At 45.1% G+C, this 19,591-nt stretch overlaps 1 protein-coding gene across 2 annotated transcripts in view; it reads right to left on the reverse strand.

Annotated features, from left to right (window-relative positions):
- Positions 1 to 383: 383 nt before the first annotated feature.
- Positions 384 to 19,591, reverse strand: part of DPL1 (dihydrosphingosine phosphate lyase) — a 49,319-nt gene continuing 30,111 nt past the window's right edge. For both annotated transcript variants that reach the window (XM_086811451.1, XM_086811452.1), the window contains 7 exons: positions 2,642 to 2,768; positions 2,408 to 2,423; positions 1,954 to 2,061; positions 1,776 to 1,830; positions 1,525 to 1,671; positions 1,083 to 1,161; positions 384 to 693 (listed from right to left, as the gene is read on the reverse strand). In XM_086811451.1, the coding sequence (XP_086667577.1) occupies positions 571 to 693; positions 1,083 to 1,161; positions 1,525 to 1,671; positions 1,776 to 1,830; positions 1,954 to 2,061; positions 2,408 to 2,423; positions 2,642 to 2,768 (655 nt within the window). In that variant the 3' untranslated portion in view covers positions 384 to 570. The remainder of the gene's footprint in view (positions 694 to 1,082; positions 1,162 to 1,524; positions 1,672 to 1,775; positions 1,831 to 1,953; positions 2,062 to 2,407; positions 2,424 to 2,641; positions 2,769 to 19,591) is intronic.

Raw genomic sequence — 19,591 nt, forward strand, 5'->3', positions numbered from 1 at the left:
ATCAGGTTTCTGGAACACTTGTGACACTTTCTGCGACACTTTAATATATAAGATTTCAAATCATCTTAGTGTAGAGAGTGGTAAAATAAAATGTTTGAAGAGGGGTGTGCCCTTAATTTACAAACTAAGATTAATTCAAGGTTTTTATATAAATAAAATAGCTCCAACAGAATCCTTCCAGGTCCAACTTACCTCAATTGAAACATTTATTCCAAAGCTCATGGACAATGAGTAACGTTGCTAGGAAGCAGAAACTCCACCACTTAATACCTCTATCAAAGAGGTCTCACAAGCTGAAGCTATGAACCTTTGCTGCTTACAATTTTCATGGAATTTCCACACCCCATCAAGATAAGATAATCCTTTGTGTCGATTGCATAATGCAATGAGAACCTTCAATGTTTTATTCAATACAGAGGGACAAAACAACAGTAGTGGCCACTTATTATATCCCTTTGTATGCATTCATATAATAAGAAATGAAAACTAATAATTCTCTATTTTTGCCTATACAATGCTTCCACTATTAAGGAATGGAAACTAAAAATTATGTGTATTTGCCTATCCAAGTCAGGAGGTATTGTCCATGTAAGCGAGCAGCAGGTCCTTCACAGTCCCTCTGTCCGGCATCTTTGCTGCTGCTCCATAAATTGGGGCCATGCCATCTTCAAAGCTACCAGGATTTTCTTTCACCTGCACACGTGCCAAAGGTCAAAAAGCCAAAATATGTATACTCTTTTTGCACAAACAAAAAGCCAAAAACATGAGGAAAAGATGCTTAAAATTTCCAAATAGCCAGAAAGAAATGTATGTATGTAATGTATCTATCATTTATATATCAATTTTATGTACATATGTGTGTATGTATCTGTTATATTGTATTGCATATATGCATGTATGTGTGTGTGTATCTATTGTATTGTATGTAAGTATGCATTGTATTGTATGTATCATATGTATATATATCTATTGTATGTGTGTGTACGCATGTGTGCAAGTGCAAGTGAAAATGGTGTATAATTCTAGTCCTTTCCGCTAATGGACTTCAAGAAAATCAAGAAAAGAACTGGAGTAGCTTTTACTGTCTTCACAGCCATTGCCAAGTCCTTTAGAAACTCCTCTATCACCCCGACATGTTGCAAAGTCACACAAATATGTATGCTGCAGTCAACAACACAGAGAAAGTAATTACACGAATCTCTTTCGTACAATTTTTCTTTTCCATGGTTCAGTTTTCATCATCGATACACTTTACTACCTTTTTGGTCTCATGGACGCTCTGGATCTTTTGAAGCCCTCAAAATCTCTCTCTCTCTCTCTCTCTCTCTCTCTCTCACACACACACACACACACACACACATGCGCCCACACAGAAAGCACATCTATACACTAATCTACATACATGAATACCCATGTATAAACACACACATACATGTATAAAACATATCATTATATGTCAAGAAAGAAAAAGCCTCCATGGACACCGTTAATTACCATATATTATCATCATGAGTATCCCTGTACCTGCTTGGTTTATGCAGTGCGTTGAGACTCCACCCTTTAGCAGTCATTGCATCATTCACTTTGTAAATGTCAACCACATGTGAGGCAAACGCGATGACTGTCATGTCAGGCTTTCCCACAACATATAGATCTGCAATTTCCGAGATTCTGCCAAGAAAAAAAACACAGTCAGCATCATTTTTAGTCGAGATGATCTTACCTTTGCTTTTGTCTAGAAAAACTGCACGACGCCTTGACACATGGGTACTCACCCCTTCTTGAGCTTTTCTGATGCCTGCATCACTTGTCGGGATGCATCCATGTATCCTACAAGACACAGGACAAACACGGCAACAATGATACACATGTAAGTAAACAAGAAGCTCTCAATCAAAGAATTAAGCTGATATTAGAACACCAAATATAAATTAAGATCAAAATTGTTTTTACCATCCATTCCAAGAGAGATCAAAGAGGCCCAAGCCCCAGCAATCAAACCACCAGATCGGCTCCCAGCCATGGAGGGTGAAATATACAGCCCCCCCGACCACTCCGTCACTTACAAAGTACGAAAACAACAATATCTTGATTTGAGACTAGATGCATTACCATCAGAAATGAACTTTTAACTTGCAAGAAAATTTATTTGCATACCAAAATTAGTTATTTTAGCTAATGCTAGTTGGGCAGTTCGATACACTCACACATACATGCATGAATGCAAACAAACATGCACGTGTCTATGAGTATATGTATGTATGTGTGCATACGCACATATGCATGTACATATACAGAAATACATAGATATGTGTGTGTGTGTGTGTATACACACACACACACACACACACATAGAGAGAGAGAGAGAGAGAGAGAGGTGCAAGAGTTAAAGCATAGATGAGCTGACCGGCAACAAATTGATGCTGTTGTAGGAAGATATTTACGACAGTTATCATTCCCGAATAGATTTGCAGCAATTTAAAGGATGTGTAAGTAACTCAAGATTTTGATTTTTTTTAAACCAAATGATGTGAGAAACATGAATCTTTTCAATAAATTGCGCAGGTATTTCTAAAGAAGCTGCATGCCGACAAAAGCACCCATGTGAAAATTATCAAGTGTCAGAAAGCTACAGACGCACCCGACGAATTTCATGGTTTCGGTAGAGCACAACGCTTGTGCCTTTTGGTCCTAAACCATATTTGTGTATATCCACTGATATGGACGTCACTCCTGGTACCGTGAAATCAAATGCTGGAAGGGGATACCTAGAGAAACAGATCAAGTGAGACGATAAAAAGGTTACCACACCAACTGCATAAATTCTGTAGATTTCTAAATAGTTGAATAAAAGCTTGTTGCAGGAAAGCACGATGTGAGAAATTCCCATTGAACTTAAAAAACCCCCACCAGCTTTTTCACTTGGCAGCTGAAAACTTCTTTAGAGTAAACATTCAAATGACACGACACGTAACGACACTGAAATACAAAGTTTCTTTTGGAATTCGATGTTGCCTGGTTTTTCATATGCATTTCTCCTCAATTTTTGTGAGTGCACACGCATGGTTTGAAGCAAGGATCATATGTGTAGGCGCATGTATCACCATTTGGTCAGGACACCCTGGTTCTAGCTAGTCTCTAGGACAACCAGGTGGACAAGTTCAAGCTAAATGAAAGGAAGATTGTCCAATGCAATTTATTGCAAGGCATATCTGCATGCTTAGAACTATTTTTGGCGTGAAATGTTTTCCTGCCCGCAAGTTCTGTATGTTCAGTTTACAGGTAGTAGACACCCTTCTTTGAACCGTGCACGTGAATCTATATTCTGACCTTGCTTGTGGGCTGTAAATGTTGAGTTACGCTTAACCCTAATGAGCAAGAAATGGGGGTAGAAAACGAGAGAGAGAGAGAAAGCGCAACACGAGCAAGGCTGAAGTCTACAGTTCACCGTGAGAGGAAAGAGGTGTCAATAACCTCTCACCATGCTTCTACACCACATGGTACTCCATCCCATTATCATGCCTCGTCACTCCATACAATCCATCACAAGGAACCAACTCATCTTTTCGCATATACAAGGATTGAACCAAAGCGCTATATTCCTCGTGAAGATAAAGGCAAGAGTAGAGCCGAGACTAATGAAGAGGATGATCATCACAAGAAGAGAACTAAAGTGTTCAATGCAAGATACAAATCAGTTAAGTTTAAGAACTTTCATGGAGAGATTGACTCTAGGCAAGGCTTTATCTTTTATCTCCTAGTTTGAAATTTCATTTCATGAGCGAGAGTTTTTGTCAAATCCCCGTAGGATCACCTCGCAGAACGCTCCTGATACAAGACTTGCTCGAAACCTGCAAAACAAACCAAGCAACGTGAAGGGGGTGCAGGCCTCACTCACCTCCCAACCTTGACAGTCGTGGGCAAGCCCAGCAGTCTTGGCTGTCCCCATCGAGCCACAAGCTGAGCTAACTAGTTGGACGTGCCGACCAATCTCTACCTCGTGACGTCCCATACCGCCATGAAGCTGCCCTCGCGGGCCTCGAGACTGCTGCGGGCCTTGGCTGCATAAAGCAGGTGCAAGTCTGCACTAGATCCAAGCTCCTAACCATAGAGCTCTCACAAAGACACGTGAGACTCTATGAACTATTGACTAACCTTGGCCACCCTTTCATAGGCTCTTGGCCGGTCATCAAGCATCAACACTTGGGCGCCCACTCATCCATACTTGGGTGCCCGCCCGTTAGTCTATCCCTAGCCCAGCTCTCCAATCAGCCTGCCTAGCTCCAAGCTTCCCCAAGCCTCAAAGCTAGTCTTGTGTGCGTGTAGCACACGGTAGATACATACTGTGTACATGACATACTCCCCTTCCTCTAAGAGCTCACTAAAAACCCAGGGTAATCTTTCTGAAGGGTAGTCAATGTCTCCCATGTAGCGTCCTCCTCAACACGATCCTTCCACTTGATCTTGTATTCCGTGAGAAGTGTATTACGCAATCGTCTTTCACGAAATCCAAGGATCTTTTCTGGTTCGTGTGGAATAAATGTCATGTCCTCGACATCTATGATTTCTTGAAGAGTAACTAACTGGTCTGTCCCACCCAGTACTTCCTTAAGAATACGGAATGAACTTTCACATGAGAAGGTAAATCCAGTTCATATGCGACTGAACCAATCTGTTGTGTAATACGAAATGGTCCACAGTATCTAGGGGATAATTTCGGAGATCGCCCTGTCCGTAAAGTCTCGGAATCTTTGGGAACTCGCAAATACACTATCGTTCCTTCAGAGAACTCTCTCGGTGAACAATGTCTGTTAGAAAAAAATATGTCTCTGTCTTGAGCACTTCTAATAGATTCCTTCGCAACTTGTAACATTTCTTGCATATCTTGCAGAAAATTACGTACTGCATCATGTTGAAGTCCTAAAAACTCCACGGTAAGATGTGATCTAGGTTGAAAACCATACATAAGCATAAAAGGACTAAAACCTGTACTCGTATGCTTAGTACTATTATATGCAAATTCTAACATAGGAAGATAATCCTCCCATGAACTCTGTCTTTTGGAGACATGCTTGAAGCATATCCTCCAAAATCTGATTATTTCAGTCTGGCCATCAAATTGAGGATGATATGAGAAACTCAAGTTCAAAGTTGTTTCCAACTTCTCAAAAACAAGTCTCCAAAAGTCAACCGGGAGTGGACTCTAGAGCTCGCTCTCAGTACTTTGAAGACTCAGGCAGTTGAGTTTTCGCATCACATGAGCGATCTGGAGATGACAGATGTGATAGGCCGACTTTGGGAGTTGGCTCATTTTTTCTTGGATCCCGGGAGTGTGGATACCTCAGGGATTCGTCATTTGGTCGTGCGCATAGTGGCAAACTTGGCACGCGACCCTGGATATGTTAGTATACACGAGGTTGCTCTGTCAGAGCAGGAGGCAGTCGCCATGGGCCACAGCCACTGGCGCCTGATCCGGGATTCTTGCAGTACACCGGGTGGGCAGATTCGCAGCCGTTCGGATGGGGACTACTCTCCATCCAAGCCGCTTGCGAAGGCCCGCCGTACGGCTGAGACAGCATCCACCTCAGCAGGGCATCCATGAGGATTATCTCATGGAATGTACAGGGCCTTGGCGGAGCACACTTTATACGCTATCGAGGCTGCTTGAGGCAGGAGCTTCAGAGATGCCTGGTTGGTGGCAGCATTGACATTTTGATGATGCAGGAGCACCACTTGGGTGAGAGCAGGATCCGGAGATATGGTTCGGTGATGCCTGGTAGATGAGACACTTTTTGGTCTGCAGGGTTTGGTCCTTTGGGTGGACAGGGAGGAGTATGCATGGTTATTGCAGATGTATGGCGGCAGGCCATTGTGGATCGAGGGATCATTGTGCCTGGTAGAGCACAGTATGTCATTCTGAGGATGCATGATGAGCTATTGGGTGTGCTCAACATCTATGCGCCCAATCATGCTAGTGCCAGAGCAGAGTTCTGGACTCAGGTTACAGATGCATTGCCAGAGGCCGCACATTGGTGTGTTGGGGGAGACTTCAACATGCTTGAGGACCCGGCAGATAGGGTGGGAGGCAGTCATGTTACAGTGCACGGCACGGAGCTTGCAGCTTGGGACCGGTTTTGCATGTCACTGAGGATCACTAATGCATGGCAGCATGGGGCTTTCTCCCGGTCTCAGGACAGTCTTAGTTTCTCTCGGTCGGATCGCCGGCAGGGAGGGACTAATCTATCACGGATTGATCGCTTTTATGTGGGCGACTGGTTAGGGGAGCGAGGGGGCTCCGTCGGCATTCTCGCTGGCACCTCATTTTCAGATCATGCGCCAGTTATATTGGCATTGGAGGAGGGGACCCGGGAGCCCAGCTTGCAGTTGAGGATCCCAGAGAGGGTACTTACAGATCCCAGTCTCGCTGAGGACATTGAGAGGATCTGGCATGATAGTCAGTGCTCTGACCAGGATGCAGCGGGCCAGTGTGCCCAGGGACTCATTGATCTTAGCTCTTTTCTACACGCTGCAGCTTTGACACGACTGGGAGAGATTCGCGAGCGGGAGCAACGGCTGAGACGCAGCCTTGCTTCGCTACAGCGCCTTCAGGAGCAGCAGCCTGCATGTGAGTGGGTGGCGTCCCAGCTAAGCCAGGCACGCCAGGAGGTTAGAGAGGTAGAGGAGCAGAGACATGAGTTTTACCATCGTCGTCAGGCCTCTCAGTGGACGCAGCTTGGTGATAGAGTGACTGGAGAGTTTTTTGAGATCACTGGACCCCGTCATGCGCGAGCAGGAGTCCGCCAACTTGGTAGACCGGATGGATCGGTAACTACTGAGCTCGGGGAGATCAAAGCCATTGCTACTGCATTTTATAGTGACCTGCTTTCAGCGGAGCCAGCCACTGAGATCGAGATGTTTGCAGACAGACTGTGTGGGCCCATGTGCAGAGGAGGGTCACAGACCATATGCGTACAGTTTTAGGTGCGCCTCTGTCAGAGATTGAGCTTGCCGAGGCCTTGAGGGTCCTGCCGCGACATAGTTGCCCAGGGGAGGACGGACTGACGCCGGCCTTTTTTATGCGCTATTGGGACCTTTTGGGGCCAGGCCTCCGCAGGGGCTTTCAGCATGTTTTGGACACTGGGGTGATGCCGCAGAGCTTTTCAAAGGGCTTGATCTATCTTATCCCCAAGGGGGAGGGAGTATCAGATGACATTCGGCATTGGAGGCCTATTACGATCCTCAACACTGTCTACAAGGTCTTGGCAAAGGCCTTGAGTTTGAGGATCCAGCCCTTCTTGGGGGAGTTGATTCATGCTACTCAGACAGGATTTGTCAAGGAGCGCAGTATCCTTGACAACATCTTTACTTTCTGGGAGGCGACGGCCCGAGCTAGATTTCTTGGCGAGGACTTGGTCGTGATGCTTCTCGATTTTGAGAAGGCATACGATAGAGTTGATTGGGGGTTCTTAGAGGGCACTATGCTTCGCCTGGGCTTTGAGCCAGGATGGATCAGAGGGGTGGCAGCTCTGTATTCCACAGCTCGTAGCCAGGTGCTGATTGCAGGAGGACGGGGGCCGAGTTTTGAGCTGACCAGATCAGTCCGTCAGGGGTGTCCTCTCGCTCCTTTCCTTTTTCTCTTCTTTGCGGAGGCTATGAGTATGTATTTGACGGCAGAAGAGGTTGGTTTGAGAGGATTGCAGCTCCCAGTCCGGGGGGAGGACCTGCTTGATGCTGAGTTTGCAGACGACACGGGCTTATTTTTGCATGGCCATGAGGCCAATCTTATTCGGGCTGAGCAGTCACTCCAGGTTTTTAGTGCAGCTTCGGGAGCACTGATCAATTGGCGCAAGACAGTGGCCTTTTGGATCAGTAGTGCTCCCACTCCGGCATGGAGCCCGGACCCCGGTTTTAGATGGATTCCTCCAGGCACAGCAGTGCGGTATTTGGGATGCCAGATTGGCCTTGATTTGTCACCTGAGCAGCAGATTGCCCCGCTTCTTCTGAGCATTCGGAAGAAGCTATTGTATTGGAGTACAGCTCGACTATCCTTGGCTGGGAGGGTGGTGGTGGCAAATCAGGTGCTATTAGCGACCATGTGGTACATTACGTCTTGCTGGATTTTCTCGAGCTCTTGCATCAGCCAGGTATAGAGGCTGATCAGGAACTTTCTGTGGTCCGAGAGGGACGGTCAGCCAGCTCGGCCAAAGGTTGCATGGGCAGTTATTACACTTCCGCTGGCTCAGGGCGGTTTGGGCATTATAGATCCAGTCGATCAGAGTAGAGCCTTATTGGGGAAGCTTATTGTTCGGGGGTTGCTTCCAGGCGCTGAGCCTTGGAAAGAGCTCCTCTTGCAGCGACTACAGGCTCGGGCGCCCCCAGCAGGGGGTACTTGGGCACCAAAGATTCGCTGGATCTTCATAGAGATGAGGAGGACAGGCCTCAGTAGAGGATGGGAGGACAGATTTGCTTTGAGCATCCTGAGAGCTTGGGAGCTGCTGAGACCGGGGCTCTCTCAGCGGCCTCCTTCTTGTGTTGAGGAGCGGGCTAGACAACCGCTCATCTGGAGCCCAGCGGTTCGCACGGAGCAGGGTCATATGCTGGGTTCTCGGCCTCGTCTAGCCTGGGGACCTTTAGCGGCAGGCCCAGCTCGTAGTTTTGGAGACTGGCAGGCTTTCTGCAGTCTACCAGAGGAGATCTAGGTGGAGAGGCTGAGTCACTTCAGAGAGGGGTTGATTATGAGGGATGATATACAGGAGGCACACAGAGGAGTGGTTCACGCCTCTCGAGCCAGTGGCCCCAAGGTGGATGGGAGCCTTTACACAGTTGGAGATCCTGATTGCTGTCAGAGCTAGCACTGAGGATGGCAGATGCCTCTACTATGAGATTCAGGATGAGGGCAGACTCCAGAGAGTGGAGGTGGAGTCGCCTTTGGTTGCTGAGTGCACCTTTCAGAGGATTCGGGTAGTGGCCGCCGCTTCTCGGAAGTGGCATATTGACCCCGACCCTGCTGATGTGCTCCCGGATTGGCGCATATGGGCATATGCAGCGCGCCCCTTGGCCCGGCTACAGTGGGACCCCAGGGAGTACGAGTGGCATGATCCTTATGCATCCCTTGAGGCCACAGAGATCACCTTTTTCCAGTATACTGTTCGGCTGGGGCGGCATATTTTGACGGCGAGGAGGACGGTTTCTCCAGCGGCAGCGGGGCATTGGCGACTACAGGGACTCTCACAGGAGTTCCTTGAGGATTTCTGGGCTCGGCTCTGGGCTAGTCGGCAGGCCCGCAGGATCTCGGCTTTTCAGTGGCTGGTCGCCCACAGGGGCTCAGCAGTTGGCACTTGGCTTGTTTACAGCGGTCTTCCGGCGGCCTGCGTCCGATGCGGCCACCCTATGGAGACACAGAGACATTGCCTTTGGGACTGCCCTCAGGCACAACAAATTTGGCTGCGGATGCTGCGTATTCTGGCCCCCCTCTCTCCAAAGGGTATGTTTACGTGGGGTGCCGCTGCTTGGTCGACTTCGTCAGGGCCTGCTATGGGCTATGAGATGGAGCAGGGCAGTCAGGCCATCAGATTTATTAGGGGTCAGCCTCGCCTGGTTCCGGCACCGGATTTCTCGTCCGCCAGCTGGACACAGGAGAGGGATTTACGATGGGAGCTCCTCAGCAGCCTCACCATCTGGTTCACCTGGAGGGCTCGGTGCTTTACGGCCTTTGAGGGGAGATTGGAGCCACCAGCAGAGACTGTACGGGGGATTTGGCAGGAGTTGATTCACACCCTGCGAGGACAGTACGACCGCATCCGGGGAGACTCGGATGAGGCGATCTTACGGCGCCAGGCCTTTCACACCACTTGGCGCTGTGGCCCTTTCTACACCTTACACACGGGATCCCCCCGCTGGCACTACAGGCCACCTGATTGACTTTCCCCCCCCCCTATTGTATGATTTAGCCGCTCAGTTCTTTGTACTGATGCTTGTATTTTGCAGCACCTAGGGAGAGTCTCCCAGGCTGCCATGATGTATTCGCTGCTCTATCTCTCTTAGGAGCAGGAGAGATCTTTTGTAGCCCTACGGGCGTTTTTATATAACTAATGAAAGGATCTTTTCTCGGGGAAAAAAAAAAAAAGTCTCCAAAAGTCACTTCTAAACTTGGAGTCCCTATCATTGACTATGTCCTACGGTAAGCCGTACAGTCTAAACAATTGCTCGATAAACTGCCTTGCTAATTGCGTAGCTGTAATGGTCTTTTGTGTCGGTAAAAATCTAGCCATTTTTGTCAAGCGATCCACCACAACCCAAATAGAATTGTGGCCTTGACGTGTTCTTGGCAATCCAGTAATAAAATCCATGGAAATACTTTCCCATTTATTACCCGGGATTTGTAAAGGATGCAACATCCCAGCTTGTCTAAAGTATTCAGATTTATTTGCTTGACAAACTTGACACTTGAGGACATAATCTTCTACATACCCTTTCATCTTTAGCCAATAAAAAGTGTGTTTCATTAAAGCTAATGTCCTGTGTACCCCAGGATGTCCAGCAGAAGGGGGGTCGTGACACTTCCTAAGAATCTTCGACCTAATGTATGGGATCTGTGGTACACAAATTTTGTCATTACGGAATAGTAAACCATTCCGAATCATCCACTGGCCTCCCGCAGCCTAAATGGTAGGCTGCTTAGTCACTGAGTCTTGGTCAATCAATGAGCTCCCGTCCTGGATCTTCTGCCAATATGGACCAAAATAACTATCAGTTCTGCAAAGCTCTCTCAATGACTGAAATAAGTCAGTAGAAATCTCGGTGAACGACAAAGTATTCACCTCTCTAATTCGACTAAGCGCATCTGCGACACTATTCATAGACCCCTTTCGATAACGAATCTCAAAAGCAAAATCTTGCATTAACTGAGCCCATGGAGCTTTCCTTCCTCTCAAATCATCTGCATCACACACATACTTGATTGACTGATGATTAGTCAATACCACAAACTTGGAGCCATATAAATAATGTCTCCAAACCTTGAGTGTGAATGACAGCATAAAGCTCCTTCTCAAGGGTTAGCCAACAAGACTGAGTGTCGTCTAGCTTTTTACTCTCAAAAGCAACAGGTCTATCATCTTGAAATAGAGCAGCCCCGATTGCATAGAGTCACTGGCATCAGTTTCAAGAACATAAGGCCTACTAGGATCGGGTAGTGCTAAGATAGGTGCTTCCTTAACTTTATCTTTCAAAAGTCTGAAGGCCATATCCAAATCGTTATTCTAAGTGATAGGTTGATTCGACTTACGTCCACGACCTTTCAACAAGTTGGTTATCGATAGTGTGAGCTGAGAGTACTCCCGCACAGATTTTCGAGGAAAAACAACAAAACCGAGAAAAGAATGAAGTTGTTTCACAATCTGCGGTATAGGCCAGGCAAGAACCTTCTGAACGCGGTCATAATCAATGCTCAACCCATCTCGAGTGATCTTGTGTCCCAACTAAATGATTTCTGTCATAAAAAACTCACATTTACTTAATTTAGCATATAGTTGATTTTGACTTAAAATAGTTAAGACAATCGTGAGGTGTCAAACGTGATCCTCAAGAGTACGACCATAAACTAAAATATCATCCAGAAACACAAACAAAAATTTTCCCAAATGTTCACGAAAAAGATCGTTCACCATTTGCTGAAAAGTGACTGGAGCATTGGTTAATCCAAAAGGTAATACGAGAAACTCGTAATGGCCATACCTAGTCCGAAAGGTGGTTCTTTCTACATGCCTTTCATGAATACTTATCTGGTGATAGCCAGTCGTAAATCTATCTTTGTGAAATACTTTGCTCCGGCTAACCAGTCAATCAAGTCATCTGATCTAGGGAGAGGATAACGGTTCTTGATTGTCAGCTTGTTTAATCTCTTGTAATCTACACACATTCTCTAGGTGTTGTCCTTCTTTCTCGTAAGTAACACAGGTGCACCCCAAGGTGATTTACTTGGACGGATCTGGCCCATCCTCAAATAATCTGCGAGTTGTTTGGCCAACTCATCTTCCTCAGCTTGGCTCATCCTATAAGGTGGAATACTAACAGGTTGAGCACCAGGGACCAGGTCAATACGATGATCTACTGCCCTTTCAGGTGGTAAGCTTGATAGCAGTTCCTTAGGAAATACATCTTGAAACAAATCAAGTATCTTCTTTAATTCTCTGCTTTCAAACACACTCCGTAGAAGGTATGAGAAATGAAGAAAGTGGAATCAAGAAAGCATTATACAAAGAAGAATCCATTATATTTCCAAAATCAACGTTATTTACAAGAGGTCCCTGAGAGAGATGTATACAATCACCTAAGATACAATATTCGGTGTTCCTATGTTCAAAAGAAAAAATATGACTAGACCAATCTATCTAGACCTGAAGGATCTTAAACCACTCAATCCCTAATAACAAGTCTACATGCTCTAGATGCATAACATAGCACTCCAGAATATCTTCATAGTCTTCTGGATCGGTAGCTTCTCCACCTTTCGATCCCATACTTGCTGTCCCGCAAGTAGGCGTACTTCATAGGTATGATCGCTAGGTGTTGTGTCCAGACCCAATTTCTGCACAAGTTTGTAATTAACAAAGTTATGTGAGGTGCCAGGGTCCAAAAGAATGTGGATTCTATGGCCATTCACTTCTCCATAAACTCGGAGAAGATCATGCAAGCCAAAAACTTTAGAGTTGAACAGACAATCAGAACATGAACTAGGGAGAGAAAGTACAGTGACTGAAGTACCTGTCAAAGACAATTTGTTGGCTGCCTTTGGCTTGGGACCTCGTAGGATTTTAAAAAAATAATTTAAAAAAAAACAAAAAATTACAAAAGGAAAGCTTTAAAGCTACACATGTTTTTTGAGAAGGCCTAATAAATATGCCTCCAGTGGGCTTCTTGCCACACATCTCCTCAAGCTCTGTAGGACTCTTCCTTGTTCAAAGCCAAGCTTTTCTCTCCTCTTGCTCTCTTTAAGATGTCGACCCAAGAATATGAGATGGAACCCATTCCCGAACGTGAAGACCTGCCAATGGCGATCTTTTCGACGATTTTGTTTCAAAATCTATTTTTCTAGAGTTTAAAGTTGCTTTTGAAGCTTCTTTCTCGGAACGTCAAGCACAAGTCGCCGCATAGATGCAGGCTTTACAGAATTCCATTTCTTTATTGATCACTACCCTATCTACTCTCTCGGGTATGGATACCTTGGCATCTGCTTTAGGCCCCAACATTACTCCAGAACAGTTTGGGGACGAGCAAAAGCAACCTACCAAGAAGATAGTGGACACATGGCTACACAAGTGACAGGTCCATTTCCAGTTTTATCCATATGACAATGGCAAAAAGATTCAGTTAGCAGCAGGTTTCCTCTCAAGCAAAGCTTTGCTTTGGTGAAAAGAACTCAAACCTAAACCAACTTGGGCACAATTTGAAGAAGTCTTCAAGAAAGAATTCCTCAGAAAGGAGGATGATTACGATATCGTTGCTCAGTTTGCCAGTTTGACCATGACCTCGCAGAGCCTCACTTATGAGGTCTACCTCCAGAAATTTAGAGGCTTGCAGATGAAAGCTACGAAGATGGATTCTACTACTCTTTTGGGTTTCTTCATAGCCAGTTTACCCGACTCGTACCGTTTACAGGTTAAAAACAACAAATGCAAAACTTTGGACGAGGCCATTCATTCTGCTCGTATTTATGACGATACAATGGTCTCTTCCAAATCTAAACCTGTGACCGAGCACAAAATGAAGTTCTCCGCACCGATGACTAGCATGACACAAGGAAAGTCTTCGGACCAACCTTCGAAGAATTCTACTTCGACCCTAGCAAAGAAAAACCGTCTCCTCAAGGCTTTGAAGCTCAAGAAGGAGGGACATTGCTTCATCTGTGAAAAAAAAGGACATACGTAACCAGTGCCCGAAGAAGAAGGATGTAAAGACCAATGCAGAACCCAAGCCAAAGGCAGCCAACCAATTGTCTTTGACAGATACTTCAGTCACTGTACTTTCTCGCCCTAGTTCATGTTCTGATTGTCTGTTCAACTCTAAAGTTTTTGGCTTGCATGATCTTCTCCGAGTTTATGGAGAAGTGAATGGCCATAGAATCCACATCCTTTTGGATCCTGGCAGCTCACATACCTTTGTTAATTACAAACTTGTGCAGAAATTGGGTCTGGACACAACACCTAGCGATCATACCTATGAAGTACGCCTACCTGCAGGTCAGCAAGTATCGGATCGCAAGGTGGAGAAGCAACCGATCCGGATTCAGAACTACGAAGATATTCTGGAGTGCTATGTTATGCATCTAGAGCATGTAGACTTGTTATTAGGGATTGAGTGGTTTAAGACCCTTCAGGTCAAGATAGATTGGTCTAGTCATATTTTTTCTTTTGGACATAGAAACACCCAGTATTGTATCTTAGGTGACTGTATACATCCCTCTTAGGGACCTCTTGTAAATAACGTTGATTTTGGAAATATAATGGATTCTTCTTTGTATAATGCTTTCTTGATTTCACTTTCTTCATTTCTCATACCTTCTATGGATGTCAATGAATTAAGTGTGTTTGAAAGCAAAGAATTAAAGAAGATACTTGATTCATTTCAAGATGTATTTCCTAAGGAACTGCCATCAAGCTTACCACCTGAAAGGGTAGTAGATCATCGTATTGACCTCGTCCCTGGTGCTCAACCTGTTAGTATTCCACCTTACAGGATGAGCCAAGCTGAGGAAGGTGAGTTGGCCAAATAACTCGCAGATTATTTGAGAATGGACTAGATCCGTCCAAGTAAATCACCTTGGGGTGCACCTGTGTTACTTACAAGAAAGAAGGACAACACCTCGAGAATGTGTGTAGATTACAAGAGATTGAACAAGCTGACAATCAAGAACTCTTCCTAGATCAGATGACTTGATTGACCGGTTAGCCGAAGCGAAGTATTTCACAAAGATAGATTTACGTACTGGCTATCACCACATACGTATTCATGAAAGGCATGTCGAAAGAACCACCTGCAGCCAAGGCCGGCAGCAGTCTCGAGGCCCGCGAGGGCAACTTTCTGACGGTATGGGACGTCACGAGATAAAGATTGGTCAGCACGTCCAACTCGTTAGCTCAGCTTGTGGCTCGGTGGGGATAACCAAGACTTGTGGGCTCTGATACCACTATCAAATCCCCGTAGGATCACCTCGTAGAACGCTCCTAATACAAGACTCGAAACCTGCAAAACAAACCAAGCAACGTGAAGGGGGTGCAGGCCCTGACTCACCTCCCAACCTTGACAGCCGTGCACAAGTGTTGGTTGTCCCCACCGAGCCACGAGCTGAGCTAACTAGTTGGACGTGCCAACCAATCTCTACCTCGTGACGTCTTATACCACCACGAAGCTACCCTCGCGGGCCTCGAGCCTGCTGCCGGCCTTGGCTGCATAAAGCAGGTGCACGTTTGCACTAGATCCAAGCTCCTGACCATAGAGCTCTCACAAAGACACGTGAGACTCTATGAACTATTGACTAACCTTGGCCACCCTTTTATAGGCTCTTGGCCGGTCATCAAGCATCCACACTTGGATGCCCGCTCGTCCATACTTGGGTGCCTGCCCGTTAGTCTATCCCTAGCCCAGCTCGCCAATCAACCTGCCTAGCTCCAAGCTTCCCCAAGCCTCGAAGCTAGTCTTGTGTGCGTGTAGCACATGGTAGATACATACTATGCACATGACAGTTTTCAAAAAGATCAAAACTCACATGTGGAAGTGTAGATGGAAGGAATTGCTACACATTGGTGGTTGAACAAGAAGCCTTCCGGCAACACCATCACCACATGGGCTGAATTTAAAGACAAGTTTTATGCCCAGTTTTTGCCACCCAATTTTGCCAAAAACATATGCAAAAATGGGGATTGGTTGTATCATACATGTTTGGAATCAATGCCTTACCTCTGAGTTTGTGTGTGAATCCACTCTTAAGAGTGAGAAACTATGTGAGTGTGTGAACCACCTCTTAGGGGGGTTTTGAATAATATCTAGATATTTGTGAGTAGACCTAAGCAGTGATGTCACCGAGGCAGCCTTTTGTACGTATAAAAGGTACTTGTACTCCAAGGATTTAATCAAGCAACTATCGCATCATTTGGGTTGTGTACTTTCACTCCCTCTATAGTTTTCACTCTCTTTCTCTATCTATCCATGTCGACTGCTTCAACACACCAGTCATGGCTGTAGTCTATGAACCTCCCTAGCCTGTGGATTGTACCAACATTTGGTATCAGAGCCGCACTTGTGTTGCTGCTCCTACCATCGCTGACGTTACTGCCTGCACACACAAGTGATGCTTTAGATTTGGGACAGCTCCAGCAAGCAGGCGGCAATGTGCAATAAAGTAGTGACCTCAACAACAGAGAAACAGCAGCACCATAAGCAAATCAAAGGTCAATTTTAGGGTTTTTGCATTTTTCAAAAATAAGATAAAATTAGGGTTTTGGGCAGATTTTTTCAAAAATTGAAAGTACATCTGTGACATTAGGATCATGCTCTACCCTGCTAAAGATTTAAATTAAAAAAGCCCCTTAGTCAAAAACCCAAATTTTTTAGGGTTTCATAAGCTGAAACTTTATTTTTTGGGGACTGGGGCATTTAGCACCATCTTTGTAAGGTTAGACACTGGCTCATCAATAAGAGCTAAGACCCCTTATCTCCATCATTATGGGTTCACATTTGTTCATTGAAAAGCTTGATGGGGACAACTTTCACACCTGGGAGACCAAGCTAAAATTCAGCTTGATGTGTGAAGGCAGATCTGGTCTTACTTTGAGGGGGAAGAAAAGATGCCTAAAGTAGGGAAAGATGCAACACTAAAGTCTGGAAGCTCAGAGATCAGAAAGCCTTTGGTTTGATAGTCCTAGGGTTGTCCGGACAGCTTCATACATCATGTAGCAGATCTCCTAACTTCAAAGGAAGCTTATGTGATGTTAGACAAGCTCTTGGGAGCTCGGGGGGGCCGCGGGGCGGGGGGGACTCCAAGGTTCCCCTATAGATTGAGTTCTATGGACACTGATACAGTCACATGAGAGCTTTGACGCTCATGTAAATAAAAAGATGAAGTTCCTAATGAACCAGCTTGCAACACTCACAGAAAATGTGGAGGAAGATGAAGCCACAGCTGTACTCATCAAGTCAATCCCTGAAGACTCCTACGGATACCTCATCACCACACTCAAAAATCTATAGTCAACTTCTTCAAAGAAGAAGAGAAGAAGCTCAAGAACAAGGGAGTGGGGGAGACCGTTCCTTTTTCATCAAGAAGAACAATAAAGCAATATGGTGTTTCTTTGTGGAAGAAACAACCATGCTGAGAAGGACTATTATTTGAAAAAGTCATGCAGACGTTGTGGTAAAAATAACCACAGTGAGAAATATTGCTACCACGAGAAAGAAGATGCAAACATCACTAAGGAGAAAGAGCTTTCCACAGAGAAAGCAAATTATTGTAATGATGAATGGGCTTTCTAAAGTCCTAATGTGTGTCTGTTTGTATACAGTTGAGTTGTGTGTTGTGTTGTGTTTTGTTTTGTGAGCTTGTGACCTGATCCTACGTGTACTCTACCCATCAGATCCCATAACTGGCCTGTGATACTAGAGTCATGTGATTTATCCTTGACCCGGAAAACTGGCATGAGAAACCATGTGCCTAGATTTATCCTTGATACGGTATGAGATACTCCCTTGAGGGGGGGATTGTTGGGAATCAAGATCTTACTTGTGAGTTTGTGTGTGAATAATCCACTCTTATAGTGAGAAGCTATGTGAGTGTGTGAACCGGGGGTTTTAAATAATGTCTAGATATTTGTGAGTAGTTGATCAAGTAGTGATGTCACTCAAACAACCTTTGTACTTACAAAAGATACTTGTACTTCATGGAATTAATCAAGCAACTACCACATCATGTGAGTCGTGTGCTTTCACTTGCTCACTAGCTTTCACTCTCTTTCTCTCTCTATCCTTGTCGACTGCTCAACGCCATAGCCATGGCTGTAGTCTACGAGCCGTCCTCACTTGTGGACTCAATACAGAGGGAGAATCAATCACTTCATAAGTATCGAAGTTTTGGAAGGCATTTTCAGAGGTGATTCCCTTCATGAGAATTGATGAAGAGGAAAAGAACAGAAAGTTTGAGTTGGACCTTCAACCCATCTTCCAACATGGGCTTGAAATTTATCCGAATCAAACTTTATAGCAACTCATAAACTCAGCTTTCCCCCGCCGAACTAATCAATGTTAATGGGTGCAATCCAAGATTGATAACAGCTTGGAGAAAGGGAAGAAAAAAGTTGGTCCATTTTTGCAAAAAGGTGGACAGCCAACTAAAAGGGACATCAAGGATGCTAAGAATGTCCCAGCAGCTGAAAATGAACAGAAAGAAACTGGAGCTGCAAAGCGTAAGAGGTAAGAGACATCCCTAGACTTTCCAAAGAGAAGAAGGATTCTTACATCTGCCAGAAGAGATGCTAGAAAAGACCACGTGCTTTCTCAATGTCCAGAGATACACAAGAAGATAACCAAGCTGTGAGCACTCCTACTAATGCATAGTTATGAAGTAGAGACAACTTGGGACACAGTTTGAATGCATAAATGATTCAGAGAAAAAAATCTATATGGTTGTTGTTGCCATGGGTCTATGAGTACCTAAATAAGGATGGTTGCTGCCATGGGTTTGTGAATATCCTCAATGCATATGCATAGTCATCTGGACATAAAGCATGGTTATTTGGAATGCTTATATGCAGACTTTCACCTAAAAGTACACTTATGCTAGTATACATTATAAATATATATGTGTGTCTTATATCTCATATGTTTGATACATTATGAGCTTAATCCATAGGGATTAATCACTTTGATCTGACTTAAAGTTATGCAAGTAATTACAAAGTGTTTGTAATGTTTTTGATACAGGGGATCGTCACTAATGCATAAGATATATTCAGCCAATGTCTCCAAGATTTGAGAGATGCTTTGAAGCAAGCTGTAAACCGGCCTCGGTCCAGACAAAACCAAAGGGCGGTGTGAAACAAACACTTGCACACAAAACACTTCAACACCTTTGAGGACCAAGAAAAGGAAAACAAACAGGGGGAGCTAGAGTGCTCCTGCAAACAGTACACGAACACCAATTGGCCCCAAAACGCAGTGGCGTCCCTTGCGGTATTTCTTTAATTGATTATACGAGAGCTTTGATTAAAATAAGGCTAGAAACTCAGCCGTCACAGTAGAACTCCTGAAGCCTGCAAAGACTCTGCATCATGGCTTCATATCCACTCAGCATCCACAAACAAGTCCAACCATTGTTCACATCAAAAGACTCACACATTGAGTCTGCATACAGAAGCTTTCTCCCATGATCAGGGCTGCCACAACCATCCATAGTCTCTCACCCACCCCCTAACACATCGAGTGCTTCTGCATCACAACACAAACTCCCAAACTGTCTCCCAAAAGAGAACTCGCATCACAGCACAACATACCATACAGTCGACACACCTGTACCAACCCTCTCTACCTTCCAAGGATACTA

Source organism: Cibotium barometz, chromosome 17, assembly GCF_041138505.1.
Source record: "Cibotium barometz isolate CiBa-2024 chromosome 17, ASM4113850v1, whole genome shotgun sequence".
NCBI classification, from domain to species: domain Eukaryota; kingdom Viridiplantae; phylum Streptophyta; class Polypodiopsida; order Cyatheales; family Cibotiaceae; genus Cibotium; species Cibotium barometz.